This window comes from Thalassophryne amazonica, chromosome 12, assembly GCF_902500255.1.
Source record: "Thalassophryne amazonica chromosome 12, fThaAma1.1, whole genome shotgun sequence".
In the NCBI taxonomy this organism is placed as follows: domain Eukaryota; kingdom Metazoa; phylum Chordata; class Actinopteri; order Batrachoidiformes; family Batrachoididae; genus Thalassophryne; species Thalassophryne amazonica.
The window spans coordinates 42,233,965-42,261,889 of NC_047114.1; the positions used below are offsets into that span (position 1 = coordinate 42,233,965).

General features: G+C 40.0%; 1 protein-coding gene across 1 annotated transcript; it reads right to left on the reverse strand.

Annotated features, from left to right (window-relative positions):
* Positions 1–1,262: 1,262 nt before the first annotated feature.
* LOC117521680 (ras-related protein Rab-18-B) lies at positions 1,263–27,925 on the reverse strand. Its single transcript, XM_034183014.1, has 7 exons — positions 27,735–27,925; positions 27,481–27,536; positions 27,328–27,389; positions 21,454–21,526; positions 9,635–9,753; positions 3,929–3,995; positions 1,263–3,298 (listed from the first exon to the last, which is right to left on the reverse strand). Exons 1-7 carry the CDS (start codon positions 27,800–27,802, stop codon positions 3,126–3,128), a joined length of 618 nt encoding a protein of 205 aa, XP_034038905.1. The 5' UTR covers positions 27,803–27,925; the 3' UTR covers positions 1,263–3,125.

The following is a 27,925-nucleotide window of genomic DNA, read 5'->3' on the forward strand; positions in this document are numbered from 1 at the left end:
GCAGCTGTCCGAGTGGCTGGTCTCAGACGATCTTGGAGGTGAACATGCTGGATGTGGAGGTCCTGAGCTGGTGTGGTTACACGTGGTCTGCGGTTGTGAGGCTGGTTGGATGTACTGCCAAATTCTCTGAAACGCCTTTGGAGACGGCTTATGGTAGAGACATGAACATTCAATACACGAGCAACAGCTCTGGTTGACATTCCTGCTGTCAGCATGCCAATTGCACGCTCCCTCAAATCTTGCGACATCTGTGGCATTGTGCTGTGTGATAAAACTGCACCTTTCAGAGTGGCCTTTTATTGTGGGCAGTCTAAGGCACACCTGTGCACTAATCATGGTGTCTAATCAGCATCTTGGTATGGCACACCTGTGAGGTGGGATGGATTATCTCAGCAAAGGAGAAGTGCTCACTATCACAGATTTAGACTGGTTTGTGAACAATATTTGAGGGAAATGGTGATATTGTGTATGTGGAAAAAGTTTTAGATCTTTGAGTTCATCTCATACAAAATGGGAGCAAAACCAAAAGTGTTGCGTTTATATTTTTGTTGAGTGTATTTAAGAATAAACCTGGAGATATCTTTAACCAGGAAGACTGAGAACCTTCATCTATGAACACACATGGTTTTGTCATGTTTTTAAACACCTCTATATGTAAATATACCAGGAACCAATAGATGACATGAACTTTTCTTCTCAAATTCATGTTTTGATATCAAACCCAAATATCTTCAGTGTAACATAAACAAATGACTTGGCCTTGTCATTCCAATACTGTCTTTCAGAGGAAACTCTGCGCTGCATATTTGTCATCTGTTTTTGATATTTCAACTTTGTATAAGCAACACATTAGATTATGAAGGTTTTTTTTTTTTTTTTTTTTTTTTTAACTACAATATGAGTTTAAGCAGCACAAATGTCCTGATAAGCCACAGGAGGCTTGTGGGGAGAATCGTGTTTCATGTGGGGATGACCCAACACCAAACATAAGCTTATAATCACACACTGCCCTCAGGGACTATTTTACAAATCACGATTAGCAGGATTTTTCCACTCGTGTCCCAAATTTTTTATTTATTTTTTTCTTTTGCAAAGAATGTTTTCAGTCTTACAAGCACAACGGGCCAGTCATCAAACAACTATTATGGAAAGATCACCTCACTCTCATTTCCACTGAAAATCTGCTCTTGATTAGTTGGGCTTCTAAACAACACGGAAAATAAACAACATTTCTCAAATGACAATTAAAGAAGCATCTCGAGTAATGTTATCTGGAGGTTGTCATTTATTTCATTTTGAAACAATACAAATGGAACTGGACCGTAACGCTAGCAAATGCCATTCGTTGTTAAGGCAAATGTCAATTTAAACGTCTGCTGGACATGATATAAGCAGATTCACAACACACACACCCCCCACCCACCACCATGATAAAAAGCACAAGAATAAACAAAGGAATGGCAGCAAACTACAGTGGGGTTTTTTCCAGACTTTAAACAAAGAAATCTTACAACAAACCCATACTGTACTGAAGTTACTATCCACCATGTCCATGATGGAAACAAAGCTTTCTGGAATGTTTGCTTTGATTGTGTGAGAAACGTCTTTCAGTACACATACAGGACACCATCTGGACCACTTCAATACAGAAAAAGCCGAACAACACAGCAAAGATCAATAATATATCAATAATTTATAATAACACAGGCCGTGAGGGCTTCACCTTTTTTAAATTTATCAGCTTGGATTTATGAACTAACAACACTGACAAACCTGTGTCAGGTTCTATACTCCTGTGAGCTTTCCAGAATTCATGCCAAGTTATTTTTCACTGTCCTAATATGTTAATCTTTCAAAGTTTTTGTTTTTAGATTGTGAAAGCCCTCACCACAAGGATGGAAAAAAGAAGATATGAAAAATTTGTCTGGGGAAAAATAAAAGTTTGAAGCTACACTGTGTAGGATTTTGGGGGTGTTTATTATCAGAAAAGGATTACTGCATTTATAACCATCTGCACATTAGTTGCTAGTTGAGGCTAACAGGTTTGAGAACCCTCAAGTTTGTAAAATAGAGGCTCACACATATTGCTTATCACAATTTATCACCAAAATGTGACCAGTGATGATGACATAATGCAATCTGCAACCTCACCACAAGATGGCACTAAATCCTACACACTGTAGCTTTAATCACATTGTGATCTGAGAGGCACTGTCACCAAAATAGATACACAGGCAAGGCAAAGAAAATGCACCAGAATTTTATTTCAAAAGCTGTAAATACTGTAAACCCCGACCCACCAGAATAAAAACAAAAAAACAACAAGGCTGATGAAAATCCTACAAGAAAGAAGACAAAATAGTCCTTTGTGTTACCATGGAAAGACGAAAACAAACCATCCATTCCAGAAAGCATCTTTTGACCTAAATTTCAAAGCGACTTTCAAGCGTAAAATGCTAACACCTGAAGGTCAGAAAACACCATTAAATGAATCTAACAGTGAAATATGCCTGGTGCCTATTGTAAAATATCTTCTTAAGGAGCTTTCACAGTGTTCTGGTGCATAAAGAAAGCTCAGGTCAGACCAGTAATGAGGTATTTCACACAGCTTGAAAACATGCGTGCCTTGCAGCATGTTATACAGATGATATGTTTCCAGCTGTACAGTGGAGACAGACACAGCTGCTGAAGTACACAAACTAAACTGGCTTTTTCCTGGAAAGATTGCTGAGGCTTCTATACTGATTATACTGAATACATATTATGTCCTCTAACCCTACAAATTACTTCGTGTTATGTTATCGGCACGTGGCTACATTCACCTAATGCCTTAATATACAACAGAACCAAGATAAATTTAAACCAGACGTGTGCTCTCCTAACGTACACCTGGCCTGGTTACAATTTAAAAGATGTTAAGACGTTTCTGCGTGAAGCTATATTATTTGGAAGATGGAGTAGTGCCATGTGACAAATCATGGTTTAAAAGTGTGCAAACAGCAAAGTCAATTCCGTCAGCCAAACCCATCCAACAATGAGATACTTTTAAAAAGGCACTCATTGACATTTTCACATTCTCCGTTTCTGGTTTGTAGTCATTCCTATCAGACTGGTCTGATCCCGTTTCAGGGTATGGAACAGTACCCTCCACACGCTCTGCCTCTGTGCTGCTCCTGATCCCCCAGACGGACTCTCTGTCCCTGGTTCTCACTCTGCCACAGCCCTGGAGTCTGCAGAATCTTCTCCACAAGCTCTTCAAAAGCACACTGGACACCATCTTTGGTCTTTGCACTGGCCTCTGCACAAAGAAAAGGATTTATCGCAGAACAAAAAATAAATAAATCCAAATCTTAAGACACTAACTGGTGGTACACTTTCCGAAAATGTTACCAAAAAAGAAGGGGGGGGGATAGCAACACAAATGATAGAGATTTGAAAACTATGTGTTGACAAACAGAAGATTAAAAGTGTTTGAGAAGGTCATCCAGTGGAATAAAGACTTCCACAAGATCTTCCTGCTCAACCCCTTTCAAAACCCCCATAATTTTAGCCATTTGAAAATGGAAAGTGTACAGAAAAGCTAACCTAATTTCTCAGAGAGCAGCACGCTCAAGCTGGGAATCAGGAACACGTGTAGACATGGATCTGATAAATGAAAGCCCACTAGATTTCAATCAGAATGCAGCTCTTCTGCAGTGGCTCTGTCGCTCAGTCCAATGCTGAGAGCAGACATTCAAAAAAATGCCAAACCAGCATAAACAAAGTAAGAAACCCAACTAAATGCATGATGTTTTATGGCAAAGTTCCAAATATAGATGCCTAGCTTTCATATACTGTATACTATATTTTAATGGCTAAGACTCATGTTTTATAAGACTGTGTTCATTTTAAAGACCGCGTCTAATTTTACTCTACCATTGATACTCACCGATAAAAAGCATGGAGTGCTTCCTGGCAAATTTCAGGCCCTCATTCCTATCCACTTCATGGTTGTCCTAAAAACCAAATAGGCATCATTCTAAGCCTGCATACATCACATCAACAATGAGAATCTTTAAATAAAGACAGACAGGCCTATCAAACTGCTTCATGAGCAACACAATAGGCCCATCTATCTTTATTATCACTAAGGTCACTGTGACTTATCAAGCCTGAATCTCACACTTTATGTAGTCTAATTTGCATTCAAATATTTTGGGACACATCCAATGCATGTTGTTATCATTTAAAGCAAGACATATTACACTTACTGTAGTCAAATTCAAGTCTTGATGGCTTTCTTCACTAGTCTCCTTCCAACACAGTTACTCAGATTTTCAGAACTGCCTGGTTGACATAGATTTACATGCAGTACCGCACTGTTTGTAATTCTCTATGATTGATGTAAATGAAGTCCAAGCCATATTCAGTGACTTGGAAATGTTCATGTATCCATCTCCTGACTTGTCTCGAGAAATCTGGCTGCAAAAGTGATAAGTTAATCCTTATATTTAAATAATAAATTGACCCCGTCCCAACTGTATTTGGAATGTGTTGCAGGCCTGAAGTGCAGGATCAGACTTAACGCTGCTACTGTCTGGCAAACATCACTCAAATCACATTAAGTATCAAAGGTTTCTTTTGTGATTTGATAGCGTAATGGTAAAGTCGCCAGCCCCACAACACAGGGATTGTTGGTTTGGGGCCAAATGTAGTCTATTTTGATTTTTCACATTGCTGGATAATTTAATTAGTCATCCTAATTTTAAACAGGACTAGACCAAGCCACGCACCTGCCATCCATGTATCATGAACCAAACACTTTAACACTGAGCTATCAGACAGCTATTATGTAGAGCTATTAAGCAGAAACTTGCTTCCGACGGATTGTTTGTTGTGATGCTCCTCCAATCCCTACAAGGTTGTATTAGTTTCTTTTATTTCTGTTTAACACTTCTTTTGATTTTTAAGTGTATCTACTCTGAATCTTATTTAACTACACTCCTCCTGTTGTGAATCCCTAGTGGTTAGCTTTCGCTATTTTCTGGTTTACCGCAGTCCAGCATTAGGGGTCTCCAATTGGTTCAAAATAATTTTGACACGAAGCAGAAAGTTTGTCCATATTACACCCATTTTGGCATCTCTTCACTGGTTTCCTGTCCCTGTGAGATCAGATTTTAATTTTCTGCTATTAGCCTATAAAATTGTTCACGGACTGGCACCTCCTTACTTAAGCCTGGTTCACAGGGCAAGATAATTAGGCCAATATCGGACCCACTCTTCCCCTTCCAACAATCTTAAGGATGCCCCAGCAATCGTGATGATGCTAAACATAATCTTATCAGATATTCCTGCCATGTGTGATGTGTTAAGATCCCTGTGATCTGCTTGGAAGGACGTCAGGAGTGCTCCGATCGCAAATTGGAGATATTCAATATGTTGGATAGTCCTGGCCCGATATCGCAGTGTGTGTTGTGTCCCCCGACCACAAACTAGTACACAGCCTGCTGAATGTGACGTGTAGCCAATCAGAAAGCGATGTGACGGACGTACAGAGTGGAAAATAAAATCAAAACAGCTGTTCTAACTTGCCAGGAATTCTGGTGGTCACGCTATCTCCACTCCGTTAAGAACGCCTTTTCTTTTTCTTTCGTTTTTTTTCCCTTCCGTTTTAAATAGTCCACAAGCTATCTCTGTCTGTTTACTCTGAAGTCACGTTTAATCTCGAGAGCTTTTGCGAGATTTCCTGTCTGTGTTTGTGTGTGAAATCTGTTTGTGTGTGGTGTGTTGACTTCACCGTGTGGCTGAACACCACAGACTGTACGACCAAACCTATTAGATCTATGAATTTTTTATCTCCACGTGTGTGGTCTCTCAGGTTTTGGAAACCTACAGATAATTTTAAAATTCTGCCGTGTGAACCAGGCATTAGCTGACCTAATTAAACCCTACGTACCGGCCCCGGCTTTGCATTCTCAGGGTGCAGGAATACTTTGTGTCCCTAAGGTGAATAAAAAGTCTACGTGTCATAGAGCTTTCTCTTATAGTGCCACTGTTCTGTGGAATGATCTCCACGTCAATAAAACAGTCAGATTCTGTAGAGACTCTCAAGTCCAGACTTAAGACGCACTTATTTTCCCTTTCATATGGCTAGCATACTGGCATAGTATGTTACTATGCTTTTGACTCTTTTAAATTAATTTTATTAGGAAATGGAGCGTGGTGCGGCCTCAACTTTATTCAAATTCTGGGTCTTTTAGTGAAGCTTAGGGCTAGTGGCCGTCGATCACGTTAGTATTTCTTTTGTTCTTCTTGTTGCTTAATGGTGACAAATTATACTGTATTTGTTGTCTTTCTGATGCCTGATTCTGTTTTTTTTCTCTCTGTTTGAGGTGCGGCTCCATCCAGAGATGGGTGTAGTGTCTGTTTTCTGAGGCCCTCCTGTCCTGTGCACTGGCAACATCTCCTGTATATTAATTTTGTGAATTGTTTTGTAATTTGCATCAGTAGCAAGGCACAAGCAGAGGGTCACCCCTTTGAGTCTGGTCTGCCTGAGGTTTCTTCCTCAGCGGGAGTTTTTCCTTACCACTGTCACCTGTGTGCTTGCTCTGGGGGTTGGTAAGGTTAGACCTTACCTTGAAGTACCTTGAGGCAACTTTGTTGTGATTTGGTGCTATATATAAAGAATATAAAGAATTGAATTTATGACTGACACATTGTTTAAGACATCTATGATATATCTCACAGAAATAATCCACCCTGTCAGATGCTCTAATTTTACTTCTGATTATTAAAAGCCCCCCTTCCCACACACACACACACACACACACACACACACACACACACACACACACACACACACACACACACACACACACACACTTTCTCAATGACCCAAAATTTCAGCTATATTCCAAAAATCAGATTAAGCAAATAACCCTCATATACAAAGTGAAAATTTATATATGATTTTTAAAATTTTTATATAGGGCTTTTCCATCTGCATCAGGAGTCCAAAGCGCTTTACAATGATGCCTCACATTTACCCATTCACACAAACACACTTACAAACCAATGTCAGTGTGCTGCCAGGCAAGGCGCTCACTACACACCGGGAGCAACTCTGGGATTAAGGACCTTGCCCAAGGGCTCTTAGTGATTTTCTGGTCTGCCTGGGTTTTGAACTGAGGATCCTCTGGTCTGAAGCCCAATGCTTAACCACTAGAGCATCACCTCCCCAAATCAAGTTCAGCATCTTGATGATGCACCATTTTTCCAAAGTTCATACATTGCCGTTTATTTTTATACATTCAAATATTCCTGTCATTGCTTTTAATAAGAGAGGCATTTCATTTGTTCATCATTTTTGTATTTCTGAGAGTCTAATAGTCGTACACTGTCTGTGCCTTGCAATTTGAGGAGTGACATTTAATGAAAAAAATGTATGCATGCGAGTATAAATCATACTGGAGTATAAGTCACATTTACCACTTCATGCAAGAAGTAGTAAAATGAATTTAATCACTACATTATTTATTTTAAGGCACACGTCATGTTAAGGAGCAAAGCAAACAAGCTAAATAATATCACTGTACTAGGCACAAAACATGAGTACTACTTCTTTAAGCTACCAAACAGTAAGGAAAACTGCAGTGCAATTAAACATTTGAAAAGTTTGTGCAATATTTATTTATTTACAAAACAAACACAGCTTTAGTGATCAGAAGCTACCAGCTAATTAATGTTATTGTAGCCAGGGTAAATTGTGAGAAAACTGCTTCTTTCAGCCAGCGAACAGATGATCATATGTAGGTAAGCGTGCAATGTGTTTGAAACTCTTTTGCAGTACATTTGTAAGATTATAAACTCACTCACAAAAGAACTATCTTTATTGTTTCACAGAGTCCAAATACGTTTTCTCCAAAAATTGAAAAAAATTACATTCCCCTTTTTATTCAAAAGAGTAGTCTTCCAGTTAAAAAAGTCTTTAGAACAGTTTTTCTTTCTTCTTCCTCCTCCTCCTCCACACTACGCGTACATCTTTAGAAGAAAGAGAAGATGAAGAAGGTAGCCTCTGTTAATATATTCGCCTAAGTGTATGGGACAACTCCTTTTGGTGATCTGACAAATTATGATATTTAATTCTCTGTACCCAACATGGTATCTGCCGTTAATATTTTAGTTCATCATTTAATAATTAATGGTGGATTATCACACGTGGCTCAGCTGATTTGAGGCCATTAATGCAGCGCAGACTGATGTTGGGGAAAACCCTGGTTTGGGTGGTGGGCTTCTTTTGTATGTTGCACATTTTCCGGAGTGACTGATGCTGGTGCAACAATAAGGTAAGTTCAATACAAATCCAGCTCACTGTAACAATTTAGGTGTTATTATGTTCCACTTCTCTGCTGTGCGCTGCAGCATTGCACTGGAACAGGCGTTCATTTATTCAGTTGTTAGCCAGTTGTTGTTTACTCAGCGTGTTTTGCTGTTTGATAAAGGTTTTTATTCAGTTGTTAGCCAGTTGTTGTTTACTCAGCATGTTTTGCTGTTTGATAAAGGTTTTTATTCAGTTGTTAGCCAGTTGTTGTTTACTCAGCGTGTTTTGCTGTTTGATAAAGGTTTTTATTCATATTTGCTTTAAATGAGTATTGACTTGTAATTGTGTTTTATCTCTGGAGCCTGAAGATCACCAAAAATATGAGGAAAAGTACAAAGTTGTGACCAGCTAAGCACCATCACGACCAATAGTACGAAAGCTTAAATGTGACACCATACGAAAAAGCCCCCGCCCCAATTTATTCAAAGCAAAAAAGGCAGTTTAATGTTGTATTTCTGATTTCCACTGTTATGAAAATGTATGGAATCACAACTTTCTGGCATATATATTTTTAATTTAATCTAACCTTTATTTAACCAGGTTTGTCCCACTGAGATCGAGATGTCTTTTGAAATGGAGACCTGGACAATTATAAAGTTTGCAATTCACCTAACCTGCATGTCTGTAAATGTAGGAAGAAACCAGAGCACCTGGAGAAACCCCACACAAACACGGGGAGAACATGCAAACTCCACACAGAAAGGCCACAGGTGGGAATAGATCCTATGACCTTATTGCTGTGAGGCAACAGTGCTAACCATGAAGCCACCGTGCCGCCAATCTAAGTCTCACTGAACTATAAGTCTCAGGACCTCTCAAATTAGTAAACAAAAAATAGCATAAGTTATACTCCAGACAATAGGTTTGATTATTTAATTGCAAACCCTCTAAGTAATTTGATTTTTTTTTTAATTGCCTGACAGCACTAATTCATCTAGTTATTAAGTCTGAATTCATTTGATCCTCCATATGCATGAATGGAGTTTTAACAACAGCAGGAGAATGCACAAATGTAGTTAACATAGCTGCACAAAAAAGCAAAGCACTGTGGTAGGGTGAAAAATTAAAGTTGATGACTGGCAATTACAGTCAGCATACTGGAATTTATTTCTAATGCAGCTTATTACCTTTATATTACTGTGTATACATTATAAGCATGAAACAGGTGCAGATTTCTTTTGAAAACATTACTGAAGAAGCCAAACTTATCATTAAGATTAGAAAGGATTAGAAAAGTTGATAAAAAAAAAATACAAAAACATTGTACAAACTCACCTTATCAATTTTGTTCCCAACCAGCATTTTGACAATATCGTTACGTGTTGTGTAGGTCTCCAGTTCATTCAACCAATTGTCAAGCTTTGTAAAAGTGTCCCGCTTTGTGACATCATACACTGAAAAAAAAGCAGGAAGAGATACAGCAAAATGCCACAGCGCAGTAACAACTTAAAACGTAAAGTAACAAAAACTGTTGACTTGACTTGAGATAATTATTGACTCATGGCCCGGTCACACGGCTTACGATTCCTGAATGAAGGGAAAAAAGAAAAAGTCACAAATCGTTGAGAAAAGGTGGACAAACGAGCTTTATCACCGAATAGCCTGCGAATCAAGAGCGCAAAAGGGACGAAAGAGGAACAAAAGGAAAGCAAAGCCAACGTTGATCTCCATGCTTTCAACGAAACGCGCCTGGAGCCACAGCGTGTCTGCATCTCTGCGTTCCATGACTCGGTGCTGGGACGGAGCTCATAGCACCTGAGTCCTGGAGAAACTGCAAACAGAAGCGCATGATCCGACCCACTGTGGAGATCTGTGTGCACGTCGGTGGATCCGCCTGCACTGGTTTCTCGTCCAGGACAAAAGAGAGATCATCTCCTCATCAGAATCCTCATTATCTGGTTCAGACTGACGGCACACTGCACGCTCCATCTTTCTCCAATTAAAAAAGAAACAAATGAACAAACAAAAACGCAGGTTTGCCATGGTGGCTGCTATTTCACTTTATTACGTTACTAAGCCATATATATTGATTTATAGCAGAAGTCAAAAGGGGGAATAAATATAAGTGTAAAGATGACTGAATATATCAGAGCAGCAGTGGTAGGCACAGTTCCGATAATCCGATAACAGATAATTATCGAAGATAATCTTTTCATTATCGGATTATCTTTTTAGATAACTTTAAAAACCATTATCAGACTAATTATCTTCCGATAAATTTTTGTCCGATAACCTTTAGACCGATAACGTAGTAAACAAAGCTGAACAGCGGCAAACATTTTTAAAATTTAAAATCAGTTGAGCACCTACCTGTTAAAAGTTACCTAACAGATGTATAGTTCTACCCTCTGCAAACAGAAGAGAGCTGCTTCCAGGAGAAACCACTCTATTCTCTGCAGATAAAGGAGAGCTGGTCGCACACACACACACAAAAAAAAATCATTTCCTTTAACACCATACTGATACACTGGCAATATCACCCAAGTCATCCAGAGGCATACATTTTTAATTTATGGTTCAAGTTTTAACCAAACTAATTTTGGACAAGTTATTTAAAATTACTGTCATGTCTGAAGTTTTATAAAGTGAAAATATCAGATATATGTTTTAGTTTTAAAGTAATGTGCTAATTTTTAAGGTTTTAGTGAGCACATGCTGTGCCCAGCAATGCATTATGGGTAGGATAGGGCAATCTCAGTACGTTCACGACAGGACAAATGCATTTCAGACACTCTGTTAAGGCTCCACAGACAACAGCATTAAACTCTAGTGCCCAGAACTCTCGTGAATATATTCTCTGGGTTTATAGACGTTATTGTATTTGCGTTTGTTAAATTCCACGCATCTTAAACATAGCACACACACATTATCTGGAATTTTGTTTTGGCAAGTTTTCAAGGCCTCTACTGCCATCTACTGGCCAGTAGTGTTTATGGCAGTATTCGTCCTGAAGCTGAGCAGACACTGTATGATATTTTTAATCACAAATTAAGTTTTTTCAAACTTAATTTACAAAATCTCTCGATGGGAGACATCAAAGTTTAAAAACAAATCGCCAAAAAAAACATTACAAGACAGCTCTGCGGTGTTTGCACATGCACAACGCGAGCGGTTGGATGCTTGTTGCTCTTCAGCAGCAGGATACCCTCACGACGGCCGACCAGAATAATATCAAACAGGTCTGATTTTCATTCGACCATATGATCGGCGATCAGGAGGTGGTCGTGGGATGTTAAACGCAGCTTGTTACTCCATGTAGACTACACAATGCAGGAAGTGCGATTAACCTGAAACTCAGTCCAAAAAAATTCTCACACAAATGAAAAATCATCTGAAAAAGGGCCAAAACTCGCACAGTGTAAAGCCAACATTTATGTGTCAAGACAATACTGAGTGCACGTTTTACATCATCATCAAACGTGCGCACGTCACTAATAAAACATGCACACATTCTCTCATTCTCTCAAAATATTTTGCGATGACACTTCCAGGGCTCCGTAAAAATGCCTGTTTTTACAAATAAAAAATTGAATATTTTACAAAAGCACATTTATCTGTAAACACCAACACACGACACACGTCACATTAACATGTTGGTTTACATAATGAATGACTGAACCAATCAGTGTTTAGCAGAGGCACTTTTACCCAGAATCCTTTGCGATCTGTCTGTGTTTGTTACAAAACCTCAGAATTAGTGCATTATTCAACATTAAAAGATATATGTTATATTTTAACTTTGTACAAATGACAGAATTGACATTAATGGAGTTATTCTATCAGTATTCACACCAAACCATAATTCAGCATGACTTTATTTTCCAAGACCTCTGCCTGACAGGAGCGTTGAGATTGGTAGAGAGCTGGCTTTGTGGCTGCTCTCAGCTTGCTTCTGTGTTGTAAGCCTTGTAGTAAACAAGAGCTTCCAGCAGGGGACAGGATGTTCAAACATAGAAGTGCAGGCTCATTGTTTGGGTCTTTTGTCGCTTTTGATGCTTCCAAAAGCGATCGTGGTGTTAAAACTCAAATTCAGCTTGTTAGTAGTTGCAAATGTACAAGAGACAATACTGGAATTTATCAGTTATCTGTAACTTCCGATACATTTTTTTGGGTGGTTTATCGGTTTATCTTTATCAAAGATAACTTTTAAGTTATCTGATTATCTGTTATCGAAGTTAAATTTTGGCTATCTGTGCCCACCACTGCAGAGCAATAAATTGATCAGTCCATGTGAACACCGCACATTGACTCCCCATGTGGGGTCATTTCAACCAACTGCAGCTGATCCACATAATGAATTCTGCATTCCAGAACAGCTGTTACATAATCATCTGAATCATCTACCTGTTGCCACATGTGCAGAAGGGTTGGCTTGTCATTTCTACACTCGTAATGTTATATTTAATAAAAAAATAATAATAAGCGCACGCAGGAGGTGAAGGCTGCTGCTGCTGACGCTGCGTTCAAGTACCGTCAGAAATTACACAAATTTTTGTTGTTTCAAATTCAGCAGTTGCTTGTGACAGGAGCATGGTTTTCATTTCAGTTTCGGTAAAATAATTCACTGTATCCACACAAAAGATTAATTCTGGCCTATATAAGGTGCCTGAGCCCAGTGAAGCTGACCCCCCCACCAACCCAGATAAAAAAAAATCCAAGCAAACAGGCTAAGTTTGCCCTGTAGTTTCCGACAGTACACGAACACAGCCGCAGTAGCAGCACTCACAAACCAACTTCTGTACTGTTTGAAAACATTCAGCTAGTCCAACGAAGTTGAACTAAACGCTAACATTAAAAAAACTAAGCAAACAATAAAAAACTGTCAAGAATGACAGCAAATGAAATACGGACGAATTGAGGTTTTTGGTGGCATTTGTTCAAATTTTTTGACCGTGTAAAAATCCAGACAAAGTGCCAACTGCAGGAACGAAGCTGCGCGAAGGTTAAACGACACCAACGAAAGTCAACAAAAGTCCAGATTTCTTGTTTCGTTTGGGCTTCACTGCCCTTCGTTAAGTGCCGTGTGACCGGGCCTTCAGACTTCACATACGAGATGTATGGTGCATCTGGAAAGTATTCATCGTGCTTCACTTTTTCCACATTTTGTTATGTTACAGCCTTATTCAAAAATGTAGCAAATTCCTTTTTCCCTCAAAGGTCTGCTCACAACACCCCATAATGATATTAGATATATTTCTGTGTTCAATTATGGTTTTCATTATTTGTTTTCTGTACTTGTTTTGGTATTAAGGTAGTTATTTAATTTTGGGTTATACTTTTAGTTTCATTCTTATTTTCATTTTCCTTTGTTCTCTCTTGGTATGTGCATGTAGAACTGGATTTAACCAGTTCGTACTACTTAGGATAAGGAGAGTTAGGTTACAATTATAAATCATATGTCTCCCGTTATTGTGCGGGCCTGAGGCAGGGAGATGGACCTCCCTTGAATGCCCATGAGGTCCAATAAGAGAAGGATTTTGCGAAATAAGGTCCACCTCTGTCACACACGTAATCTGTATAAAAACTGCTTGTATCCATTGTTCTGGGTTCTGTAAGAGCAGATCTTGTCTGTAAGAGAAGTTCTTGCAGGACCCAGGCCTGATTATTTTTGCTGTAACTTTGATTAAATTTAAAAGTGTGGAATAGTTTGGAGTTTGTACTTTGTAAGGGGCAGTATTACAGAAAGAACTGGAGGAAGATTTAACAATGACAACATGAAAAACATTTTTTTTTTTGCAAATTTATTAAAAATAAAAAACTAAGCCATTGTTTTAGATGATGTCTATCAGGAAAAAGATCATTTCCCTACGTTGACTGCAGACCCTGCACCACTTCTGCAGTGGCTGTGCTTGAAGCTTGAAGAAACAAAGCAGTGCTCCGACCCGCTGATTCGTTGGTTCTCTGCTTCGCTGCTTTTCAGAAGCGGCAATCCGCTTTTTAACCCCTCTCAAAGCCATTTAAAGGTGTCAATTGTGAGTTATTTTTGTGCGGATTAAAGTCACTAACTGGGACTCTTGTTTTGTTGCAGGCAAGAAATGAGAATTGTCCGTTCCTTTCGCACAGCTCCAAACAATGTGCTGCTCTCTGCTGAGTCAAGTTAGAGTCCGGTCGGAATTAATACCTTCAAAGCGAATTGCCTTTTTAAATCAAATGACACCTTACAAACACTGTAATACAGAAAAACAAACTACAACAGACTAAAATGTTTTTTTTCCTCCCAAAATGAGACATCCTGCGTTCTTTATGCGCAGCTGGCTGAGCTCAGCTCAGAGGTAAGGAGTTACATTTGTGCCATTAACATCTGAAAGGAAATGTTTTTGACAAAAACTACAGATTTTGTTGATTTACGAGGTCTATTAGAAAAGTATCCGACCTTATTATTTTTTTCAAAAACCATATGGATTTGAATCACGTGTGATTACATCAGACATGCTTGAACCCTCGTGGGCATGCGAGAGTTTTTTCACGCCTGTCGGTTACGTCATTCGCCTGTGGGCAGTCTTTGAGTGAGTCGTCGTCCACCCGCTCGTCGATTTTTTTCATTGTTTAGGAATGGCTCAGAGACTGTTGCTTTGTTTCATAAAAATTTTTTCAAAACTGTAAGGCACAACTGAGTGGACACCATTCAATAAATTCAGCTGGTTTTCGGTAAAAATTTTAACGGCTGATGAGAGATTTTGGTCTGGTAGTGTCGCTTTAAGGACGGTCCACGGCGCCTGACGGCGATCTGCGCTTCGAGGCGGCAGCGTCTCGCCGTTTCAAGTTGAAAACTTCCACATTTCAGGCTCTGTTGACGCAGTAAGTCGTCAGAGAACAGAGAACTTTCAGAAGAAGTCGGCATGAGGAGTTTATTCGGACATTCCATTGTTAACGGTCATTTTGTAATGAAAGAACGTGCGGGCAGAGTCGCATGTCGGGCTGGACCCGACCGTGGGGGGTCGCGGCAGGAAAAACACCTCCGTTGGAAATCTTAACGGGCAAGTTGGAACATGCCCAAGCTGTTAAACAATTTCTCAGTTACTCACTTGTTGAAAGCCATTAAAAGCCGCCTGAATTCTACAAATGGTTTTCAACACGGAGGTGTTTTTCCTGTCGCGGCGCACACAGATTTGCCGAGTCATCACGGAAACGACTCGGCGAATTTGCGCGTACGTCTTTCATTAAAAAAATGTCCTTAAACAGTGGAATGTCCGCATAAATTCCTCATGCCGGCCTCTTCTGAATCTTCTCTGTTCTCTCACGATGTCCTGGGTGAATTAAGCCTTAAATTAGGATGTTTTCAGCTCGAAACAGGCCGACGACAGCGCCTGGAAGCGCTGCAGGACGTCCCGCTCCGTGGGAAGTCCTTACACTGACAGAAACACCCCATAATCTCTCATCAGCCGTTAAACTTTTCACAGAAAAACCAGCTTAATTTCTCGAATAGTGTCCACTCGGATATTCCTCACAGGTCCAGAAAAAATTTTGATAAAGCAACGCGCGCCGTCTCGAGCAGCGTGTGAAACAAAGGAATTCAGCCGAGAGGGCGGGACCACATCTCACTCAAGGCCTGCCCACAGGGAAATGACGTCATCGACACGCGTGAAAAAACTCACGCATGCGCACGAGGGTTCAAGCATGATTGGTGTAATCGCATGTCATTCAAATCCATATAGTTAAAAAAAATAATAAAAGGGTCGGTTTATTATCTAAGAGACCTCGTATATTTATGTCCGCAGATCTAGGATCCAGTGACCAATTTCATGTTTATTTACAGGGTGGGCCACTTTTGATCGTACACAAGATTTTGAATTGAGAACCTATTCGAAAATTTTATTTACAGACTTGTAACAGAAGCATGAAATTAACATTTGATATCAAAGGTTTCCCACTTTGTCTCTTGTTTTCAGCACAGTTCAATAACTGGTGACATGTTCAATCCACGCTCTTGTTCTTTGGATTACAGCTGCAACACACACATTGAAGTTTGTGATGACACTGCCACACATCTCCAAATTTCTTTTTCGTCCCTCCAGGTGAGCTGCCATGTGCCTTTTACTAAGGAGTGGCTTCCGTCTGACCACTCTATCATACAGACCTGATTGGTGGGCTGCTGCAAAGATGGTTGTCCTTCTGTAAGGCTCTCCTCTCTCCACAGAGGAATGCTCGAGCTCTGACAGAGTGACCATCAGGTTCTTGGTCACCTCCCTGACTAAGGCCCTTCTCCCCCCCCTCACTCAACTTAGACCGGCCAGCTCTATGAAGAGTCCTGGTGGATCTGAACTTCTTCCATTTACAGATGATGGAGGCCACTGTGCTCACTGGAACATTCAAAGCAGCACAAATGTTTCTGTACCCTTCTCCAGATTTGTAACTTGAGACAATCCTATCTCGGAGGTCAAACCAAGCATGAGGTCCTTTGACTTCATGCTTGGTTTGTGCTCTGACATGTACTGTCAGCTGTGGGATCTTTTACGTAGACACATGTGTGCCTTTCCAAATCATGTCCAATCAACTGAATTTACCCAAGGTGGACTCCAGTTAAGCTGCAGAAAACATCTCAAGGATGATCAATGGAAAGAGGATAGACCTCAGCTCAATTTCAACCTGCATGGCAAAGACTATGAATACTTATGTACATGGGATTTTGTAGTTTTAAATTTTTAATAAATTTGCAAAAATCTAAAAAAAACAAACTTTACATATTGTCATTATGGGGTATTGCGTGAAGAATACTTTGAGGAAAAAAATTAATCCATTTTGGAATAAATCTATAACATAAAATGTGGAAAACAGAAGCACTGTGAACTACAGCACTACATCCACTGGCTGCATAAATTATGTTTTGTAGTAAAAATAACACTGATATTTAATTTGTCCTTTCACTTATGGGCTATGAAAAGGTACAACCCCAATTCCAATGAAGTTGGGACACTGTGAAATGTAAATGTATGTTCCAAATATTTGCTCATTTTGAAATGGATGCCTGTAACACATTTCAAAAAGCTGGGACAGTGGTATGTTTACCACTGTGTTACATCACCTTTTCTTCTACCAACACTCAATAAGAGTTTGGTAACTGAGGACACTAATTGTGAGTGTCATGATTGGGTATAAAAAGAGCATCCCCAAAAGTCTCAGCTGTTCACAAACAAAGATGGGGCAAGGATCACCACTTTGTGAACAACTGTGTGAAAAAATAGTCCAACAGTTTAAGAACAATGTTTCTCAACATTCAATTGCAAGGAATTTAGGGATTCCATCATCTACAGTCCATAATATAATCAGAACATTCAGAGAATCTGGAGAACTTTCTACACGTAAGCGGCAAGGCCGAAAACCAACACTGAATGCCCGTGACCTTTGATCCTTCAGGCGGCACTGCATTAAAAACCAACATCATTGTGTAAACCCTAACCCTAACATCAGTGGCAGAGAGAAGGACCCTCAGTAAACTGCTGGCCATCATGGACAATGTTGAGCACCCTCTGCACAGCGCCATCATCAGGCAGAGGAGCTCATTCAGCGGCAGACTGCTGTCCTAGTCCTGCCACACGGACAGATTCAGGAAGTCTTTTGTCCCTCAGGCCATCAGACTGTTTAACTCTTCGCATCTCAGTAAGAAATAATCCTGTGACACATCTGTTTGACCTTTTATTGCTTTGTTTTGCACTACCAACACTGTTTACACTGCTTACTTCTTTGCACAACCTACACTGTTTACATTGTGTACTGTTTACATCTGTGCTACCTCCTCACTACTGCACTACTACATTTACTCCTCCGTCATATTCTCTGAGACTGGCTGCTGTACTTGCACACAAATTTTATTTTTAGTTAGTAGCTTTTATTGATTAGTCTATTTTCTTTTATTTACTTAACCCTATTTTTGTGTGTCTGGTGCAATGTGTGTGTCTTGTCTAATGTGTAAGCTGCTGGATGCCTTGAATTTCCCTCTGGGATCAATAAAGTATCTATCTATCTACCTACCTACCTATCATCATCTATCTATCCATCTATCTATCTATCTATCTCTGGGCTCAGGTACACTTCAGAAATCCATTGTCAGTTAACCCAGTTCATTGCTACATCTACAAGTGCAAGTTAAAACTCTAAAATGCAAAGCGAAAGCCATACATCAACAACATCCAGAAACAACGCCGCCTTCTCTGGGCCCGAGCTCATTTGAAATGGACAGACACAAAGTGGAAAAGTGTGCTGTGGTCTGATGAGTCCACATTTCAAATTGTTTTTGGAAATCATGGACATCATGTCCTCAGGACAACAGAGGAAAAAGACCATCCAGATTGTTACCAGTGCTAAGTTCAAAAGCCAGCACCTGTGATGGTATGGGGGTGTGTTTGTGCCCATGGCATGGGCAACTTACACATCTCTGATGGCACCATCAATCCTGAAAGGTACATCCAGGTTTTGGAGCAACACATGCTGCCATCCAAGCAACATCTTTTTCAGGGACATCTCTGCTTATTTCAGCAAGACAATGCCAAGCAGCATTCTGCACGTGTTACAACAGCGTGGATTCATAGTGCGAAATACTAGTGCGGGTACTAGACTGGCCTGCCTGCAGTCCAGACCTATCGCCCATTGAAAATGTGTGGCGCATTGTGAAGCGCAAAATACGACAATGGAGACCCCGGACTGTTGAACAACTGAAGTCATACATCAAGCAAGAATGGGAAAGAATTCCACCTACAAAGCTTCAACAATTAGTGTCCTCAGTTCCCAAATGCTTATTGAGTGTTGCTAGAAGGAAAGGTGATGTAACACAGTGGTAAACATACCACTGTCCCAGCTTTTTTGAAACGTGTTGCAGGCATCCATTTCAAAATGAGAACATATTTGCACAAAAACGTTTATCAGTTTGAACATTAAATATCTTGTCTTTGTGGTGTATTCAATTGAATACAGGGTGAAGAGGGTTTGCAAATCATTGTAATCTGTTTTTATTTACATTTTACACAACATCCCAACTTCATTGGAATTGGGGTTGTATTATGTATATACAAGTGGCCAAAATTCCTTAATGGTTAGTGTGATTTTTTTGTTTTGTTTTTTTAACTTCTGGAATTAAAGCTGAAAGTCCACACTCCAAGCACATCTGGACTGTTTCCTATCAACTCCACTGTGATGATGTACAGAGGAAAAACTACAAAAATTGCATCATGGTCTAATTACCTATGACCTCACTTCAGAATACAAAATACTGTGAACTCAAAGTGATTTGATATTATATAATGTTTGAGTGGATCCTTGTCATTTGATTGGTACTTTGTATGTCACATGATATGGAATAATTCCTTCCATTTGTGTTGCATTGCATTTAGAGTGCAGTTTGGTTCCATTTAGAGTGCAAATTTGGATTCATACATTTGGTACCATTGCACTCTGCACACGTGCACACACACACACACACACACGCACACATGCAAGCGCACATACATGCACACGTGCCCACATTCTCATGCACGCACATGCATGCGTGCCCACACATGTGCACACACACAATGCAGGTGCACGCACACACAAAACAAATTCACTGTGCTGTCTGGAGGCTGTTAGCAGGAAGAAAGAATGAAAAGCTGGACTAATTTCTGACGTGATTTGTTTTCGCTGCACTGAGGATGTACGCAGTCTTTTTTTTGGTAGTACACGCACGCACAAGCGCCAACCCGGTTGCGTGTGTGTGTGTGCGCGTGGGGGAACAACGACATGATGATTTGATTGAGTTGACACTGCTAATCCTTGTAACACACACACACACACACACACACACAAAAAATCCACTCCACTGTAAGCCGCCTGGATGCATGAAGAGCTGTTTAGATGAAAAGGTGACATGATTTTTGGCTGGACTGAGGAACTACACAAAGTCTTTTTTTTTCCTTTTTTTAATGTAAGCCCAATGTCAGTGCACAGCATCACTGGACTACACGTCACAATTTGGACTTTAGCAGCAGTGGAACACCAAAATGTAAGTTCCTTTTGTGTTGTTTATAAATTAATAAAATATCAAATGACAAGGATCTATTTCAGCCATTATATAAAACAAAACATGAATGTTTTTACATTCTTTCAATGGAATGAATATTTAATTCGGTGAAAGCTGGAACAAACCATTCAACGAGGTGAAGCTGAGTTGAATGGTTTGTTACTTTTACACATCAAATGCTAACTGCTCTACCTTTGTTTTCCTCAAACACATCACCTTCTTCGAATATCATAATGCCTTTGACAGATTTTAAAGGTAGTGTTACGCTTTTAGTGGACAACAAATGCAAAAGAGTGACATTTATCCCAGTGTGGGTTTGACAGACAGACACAAAAAAAACACAGATGCGCACACAGTAGAGTGCAGCAAGGACATGGAGGGACAGACAAGAATCCGTTCAGACCCATTTTGGACAGCATGTCAATTTCTGTCAAGCTTTTGACATAATGTGCCTCGAATATGTGGTTTTGAATTGATTCATCTCTGACTACTGTTTGTCTTCACGCATATTCATAACTTGAGTGCAATGCATGCAAATGTGCATTTCTCCTTAAACTCAGAACCATGTTTTTAGTTTCGATTGTCATATATATCAGCATATTACAGATTATGTGAGCCCTTCCACATAAATTATGTCCTTACCCAGGATAACGTAACTGCCTTTTCTATGGCACGGAAACCAGAAACTCAGACAATGGATCCAAAACAAAAAAATAACTGCAACTAGATCCAGAATTTAGGAAAATACCAGCTGGAGTGATGCAAATATTTGTGTCCAATGAGTAATAAATATTTCAGAATACACACAGACATATTTCGGAACAAAAAATGAGATGAAATACAGAAAAAAAAATACAGTCATAGACTTCAACAGCACAGTAAACAGCACTGCATGAGACACAGAAATCACATGCTACCAGTAAGAACAAGGTCATGTTAATCTTGGAGGAACATTTCAGGGGAAAGGAAAAAAGAAAGAGGTTTGACAATATTTTCAGGATAAGAGTTCTGTGGGGTTTTTTTGCTGTTGTTTTTTTAACTGGAAAAATAAAAATGTGCGTAGATGTGGTGTCAAACTGATGTAGCTGAATGCGTCACAGCTCACCGAGAATCACTCCCTGTGCGCCGCGGTAGTAGCTGGGTGTCAACGTGCGAAACCTTTCTTGTCCAGCTGTGTCCTGCAAACATAAACACACAGACAATTAGAAACAACAGCAGCAGATGACTCAATGGTCCAAAAGCTTTCACGACCAAGAGAGATAACGGGCAAGTCCTATTTTCCATGACAGCCATGACAGTGTCCGTCATGACTCCACACTTTGATACGCTCAGACACGGGCCCACTGTAAAGCAGATCTGTCAAGTTACACTGAAAATGTTTATGGTATTTTAGCCACCTATCATACTGCGTGAATGAAAGCAGTGAATATGAATTTGAAGGCAACCACATCCACATGAGGTACACGGTATAAAAATGACAACACTTCTTTATGTGATGTCTGCCAGGGGTTATGTAACAGCTGAAAACCATCCGACAATGTATCTGATGCAGATACAACAGGAAACTGGGGATCATTTTTAAAAAATGCATTTATTGCAAAAATAAATAAATTAATAAAATATAAAATAAAAAGCTGTTATATTAGGGTATTGTTTAACTCTACAACAAATACTTTACTAATGATTGCACACCATTAGTATTGTAGAATGCTATATAATTTATGGGGGTGTGGTGTGGCTTATCAAAAAAATACCACTTAAAAAAAAAGCTCCATATTAGATCATATCCTCTTTTTCTACGGTTAGGCATTAAATGCCTGTTGGAATATTTGACCTATCTGACCATTTGCCTTTGAGTTTACAGAAATCATACAGAGTTTGGAAGCTGAAGCAGATATATGTCCAGTCTAGATTTGAAAGCCTTTAGTGTAAGTGTTCCTATAGACTCTTGGGTGAAGGACCTCCAGCTCTTAAGAGTTAGGAAATTCTACTTCACAATCATGGTTGCACACTGCTTCTGTAACTTCAGGATGTGTCCTCTGGTGCTGTTAGTGTCCGGCTTTCCACAATTTGCATCACCCTTGTAGATTCCTTTCTCATGCTTGTATAGTTCTACCATATCCTTACACACGCTTCTATATGGTAGACTTTGCAACTTCAGCAATTTTAGATCGTTTTCATGTCTTGTAAATGGTAAATGGGCTGCATTTATATAGAGCTTTTCCATCTGCATCAGAGCTCAATGCCTCACATTTACCCCGATGTGAGGGTGTTGCCTTACTACACACTGGGAGCAATAGGGGATTAAAGACCTTGCCCAAGGGCCCTTAGTGATTTTCCAGTGAGGCTGGGATTTGAACCAAGGATCTTCTGGTCTCAAGCCCGACGCCTTAACCACTAGACCATCACCTCCCACCTCTCGTCCCTCCAATGTGGCACCAACTTGGTATCTTCTTTATTATGACGAGTTTTAAACCACAATAAAAGTCCAATTACTACCCTTGAAGACTTCACATTGGAAATATTTTTCCTTCAAGCATATTTACCTATGGTGTGCTATAATTTTGAGAAGTTTCACTGAAATCTACCAAACAGTTTCAGAGATATGAAATGTGACCTATGTAGTGATGTATTTCACCTGCAAATGACAACAAACACTAGAAAGCATCTGTGAATGATCTCCCGCAACAATGTGAAAGATGTTGGTAAATTCAGCTGTTCAGTTTTTGCTCAGATTATAGATGAGCAATCCTGCCATCTTATGGACACATCTTGTACTTCACCATGTTTTTAATAAACCTTTTATCCAGCTTATTCCGAGCCACCATGAGACCTTGTGTGAATTATGGGTGAGACTTCTGGTATGAATCGGAACCGGCGTTCATTTACATGCTTACTGTTCGTGCAAAACACTTTCTACAAGGGTTAGAGAGACGTAAACAGCAGCTGTCGCAGCTGAAAAATGAGACATTATAATCCCATTGTCTACAAATATAGAGAAGTGGGAGGATGACATGAAGTGGCCTAAGTTAACATACGGTAGCAGTTTTAGCTCCTTCCTTAGTTCTCACTTCGGACGGGGAGACAAGCAATCTGAAAAGCTCTGAGGCGTATCAGTACCTGCACAGTGATAAGGTCGGTCCGTTTTGCTAAAAGAGGTTTTGGGGCACAACATATTTACCTTACGGCAGACGCAGAGGCCAGAAAAAGCCTTAAAATCCCTGATCACCAAGCCTGGGTTTGAGTTTCAGCATCAGGTTAAATACAAATAGCAGGGTCTTCATGCATCGCAGGTCAAGGCAGAGCTCCAGGTGGGTACATTTTGTTAAATGTATGAACTAATGTGACAGCATACATGTGAGCCTTGATTAAAATAAACTCTTAAGCAATATTACTACATCCCTCTAGGTCCATTTGACACTGATGTGCCTGCAGCTGGTTGGACATCTCATTTGACAAAGTCTTTACAGACATACATATAAAACACTTCCAGAAATTCTACTTTTCACATATACGTACTTCCAACATTAGTGGATGAATTTGTTGCAAAGAAGGTTCTGCTCTGCCCCAAATATCTGAATGTCTTAAAAATACATTAATCACTTATCAGGTGTAATGTGTGTTACAGACAACAAAAGAGCACTATTTGAAGGAAAATAAAGGATGGAAATAAGACAATTCCAGTTGTTTATTTTTATTGTTATAAGGAAAACAGTCTTTTCAATATATATATATATATATATATACATATATATATATATATATATACACTCAACAAAAATATAAACGCAACACTTTTGGTTTTGCTCCCATTTTGTATGAGATTAACTCAACGATCTAAAACTTTTTCCACATACACAATATCACCATTTCCGTCAAATACTGTGCACAAACCAGTCTAAATCTGTGATAGTGAGCACTTCTCCTTTGCTGAGATAATCCATCCCACCTCACAGGTGTGCCATACCAAGATGCTGATTAGACACCATGATTAGTGCACAGGTGTGCCTTAGACTGCCCACAATAAAAGGCCACTCTGAAAGGTGCAGTTTTGTTTTATTGGGGGGGGGGATACCAGTCAGTATCTGGTGTGACCATTTGCCTCATGCAGTGCAACACATCTCCTTCGCATAGCGTTGATCAGGTTGTCAATTGTGGCCTGTGGAATGTTGGTCCACTCCTCTTCAATGGCTGTGTGAAGTTGCTGGATATTGGCAGGAACTGGTACACGCTGTCGTATACGCCGGTCCAGAGCATCCCAAACATGCTCAATGGGTGACATGTCTGGTGAGTATGCCGGCCATGCAAGAACTGGGACATTTTCAGCTTCCAAGAATTGTGTACAGATCCTTGCAACATGGGGCCGTGCATTATCCTGCTGCAACATGAGGTGATGTTCTTGGATGTATGGCACAACAATGGGCCTCAGGATCTCGTCACGGTATCTCTGTGCATTCAAAATGCCATCAATAAAATGCACCTGTGTTCTTCGTCCATAACAGACGCCTGCCCATACCATAACCCCACCGCCACCATGGGCCACTCGATCCACAACATTGACATCAGAAAACCGCTCACCCACATGACGCCACACACGCTGTCTGCCATCTGCCCTGGACAGTGTGAACCGGGATTCATCCGTGAAGAGAACACCTCTCCAACGTGCAAAATGCCAGCGAATGTGAGCATTTGCCCACTGAAGTCGGTTACAACAACGAACTGGAGTCAGGTCAAGACCCTGATGAGGATGAGGACGACGAGCATGCAGATGAGCTTCCCTGAGACGGTTTCTGACAGTTTGTGCAGAAATTCTTTGGTTATGCAAACCGATTGTTTCAGCAGCTGTCCGAGTGGCTGGTCTCAGACGATCTTGGAGGTGAACATGCTGGATGTGGAGGTCCTGGGCTGGTGTGGTTACATGTGGTCTGTTGTGAGGCTGGTTGGATGTACTGCCAAATTCTCTGAAACGCCTTTGGAGACGGCTTATGGTAGAGAAATGAACATTCAATACACGAGCAACAGCTCTGGTTGACATTCCTGCTGTCAGCATGCCAATTACACACTCCCTCAAATCTTGCGACATCTGTGGCATTGTGCTGTGTGATAAAACTGCACCTTTCAGAGTGGCCTTTTATTGTGGGCAGTCTAAGGCACACCTGTGCACTAATCATGGTGTCTAATCAGCATCTTGATATGGCACACCTGTGAGGTGGGATGGATTATCTCAGCAAAGGAGAAGTGCTCACTATCACAGATTTAGACTGGTTTGTGAACAATATTTGAGGGAAATGGTGATATTGTGTATGTGGAAAAAGTTTTAGATCTTTGAGTTCATCTCATACAAAATGGGAGCAAAACCAAAAGTGTTGCGTTTATATTTTTGTTGAGTGTATATATATATATATATATATATATATATATATATATAATAACAACATCTGTGGTATGTACATGTCACATTTTCCACCACAAGCATAAGAAATAACCATGATTATTCCAGAGGGGGAAACAGCCACTAAATACTTAACTGTGTTATTTGCATAATAGTGACTGTTATGACCCACTTCTTAAATAGAGGTTTTTTGCTTTTTGAAAAGTGTTTCTGTGCAGTCAATTACACAGATTGTATTTGCAACATGCTCTTTAAAAGCTTTTGGCAATCTTGCTTTGATTGTTTCATGATACAACCACACAGTGAGATCCTTCATGTGTTCACACATAATGTCTACTCACATCCCCACTGTCCTGCTGACCTGAGCTTGTGATCTTTTAATCGGTGTGCCAAATTAGTCGTGACAAAGTTTTGTCTTAGTTTCACGTAATTAGAATTTAGGCCACAACCAGCACTGGTGGTGAAGTGTTTAAAATTCTGTGAGTAGAATCCCTGCATACAGACAGGAGTCTGCATCACTCTCCAAGATGCAGTCAGCTACAGGGTGTGGCGGTCCTGTTGGTGTTGGATGCATTTCACACGTGACAGTGAGCCCTTTTGAACAGGTGTGATCCTGCATCTCTGGGTCCAACATGATGACTTTGTTACTGCAAACAAGCTCCTCACCCTGATCAATCTCATCTTGTTCATCTGAGGGCAGAAATATGGGACACGTTTATCAAGAAGTGATGCATTAGGGTTTTCATTATAGCACTTTAATTACACTATTAACCTTCCACTAACCCCACTACTTCCCACTGGTAACAGCATCATGTCTGAGCACCAGAAACCAAGGGAAAACCTGGTACATAATAACAGCTACAATATTAAATTCAGATTAAGATTAAAATACTGCATTAATGAACATTTTATGTCTGTACTGAAATTATGGTATTTTTAGGTTCATACTGACCAGCAGTCCAAACACACGTTACATTTTAACTGTTCAGAAAAGAGTAATACATGTTGTTGCTAATGTTTAATATTACAGTGATCTGTCCTCCAGACACATGAATTCATACCTGTTATTCTTGTGAAACTGCTGTCAATCTTCTTTATCTTCTCCGGTGGTCTGTTATATCCCAACCACAAACTAAGACTTTCCTCTGTGGGCTTTTTGTCAACAAAGTGAAAAGAGGACATGTACAACATTTCAGGTGGTCTTTTCAAATTGAGTTTTTTCAGCCACGTCCTTCTGGGTCCCTCAACTCTCGGTCAGCGGTGGAAACTCTCAGTCTGGCTGCACGTTCAAAACGTCGCTGTTGTAGCCGCAGATTTGACTTTGTCTGGTTATGAGTACAACCGGGAACAGCGCAACATGTTCCCGGGCTGCGCAAGGACATCTTTTAAATGTTACGGGAGCTGATCATTGTTTTAAAAAAGAAAACAATAAACTTTCAAATAAACCCATCCGGGAAATGAAAACTGTTAGTAAACAATGGCTCATTGCTACTTCCGGTGTCTCACAGGAAGTTGCACCCATAATGGCTTCTACAGCAGCGCTCCCAAGAATAAGGTGGATAAAAACCATAAAGATTGCTCTCTTACCCATATGGCAAGTTTTGCTTTGTTCCCATCTATGGCGACAGTCTTCACCTTGAAATCCACACCTAATCAGACAGAGAGCAGAGATTAACAATAATAATTTTTTCAGAACATTTACACACGTCGATTGTACATAAATGATTATGCATTTCAAACCTATTGTTGCTGGCTGGTCTGGATCAAAAGTATCATCTGTAAACCTCAGCAGGAGACTGTCGAAAACAAACAAAAACACCGTTTAAAATACAATTGGAACATTGTTTGAGTACCATTACGCCCATATTTTCTGCTAAAAATAAAATAAAAATAAAAAAAAACCCTGCCTATGTAACATAATGATGTTTGTTAACCAGTAGCTGCCAAACAGTGAGAGCTAAATGTCAACAGGCTAGCTACTAAACACAACAAACCTCGACTTCCCCACGCCACTTTCGCCTATTATCAACACTTTCAGCGTCGTCAGCACATCCTCATCCATATTCTAGCCGGAGCTACTTTTACTTGAATTTTAGGACGCGTTCGAACAAATTTCACTTGTTTTTACCGAAGAGGATACAGCTAGCAGCGGCAGAAAAACACAACATGCTAAAGGTGACGTAAC

Coding starts and splice junctions, on each gene's coding strand:
- LOC117521680 (XM_034183014.1), bottom strand. CDS start 27,802: ATGGATGAGGATGTGCTGACGACGCTGAAAGTGTTGATAATAGGCGAA. Junction 27,390..27,480: donor AGACCAGCCAGCAACAATAG/GTTTGAAATGCA, acceptor CTGTCTGATTAG/GTGTGGATTTCAAGGTGAAG. Junction 21,527..27,327: donor AAGCAAAACTTGCCATATGG/GTAAGAGAGCAA, acceptor TTATGTTTGCAG/GACACAGCTGGACAAGAAAG.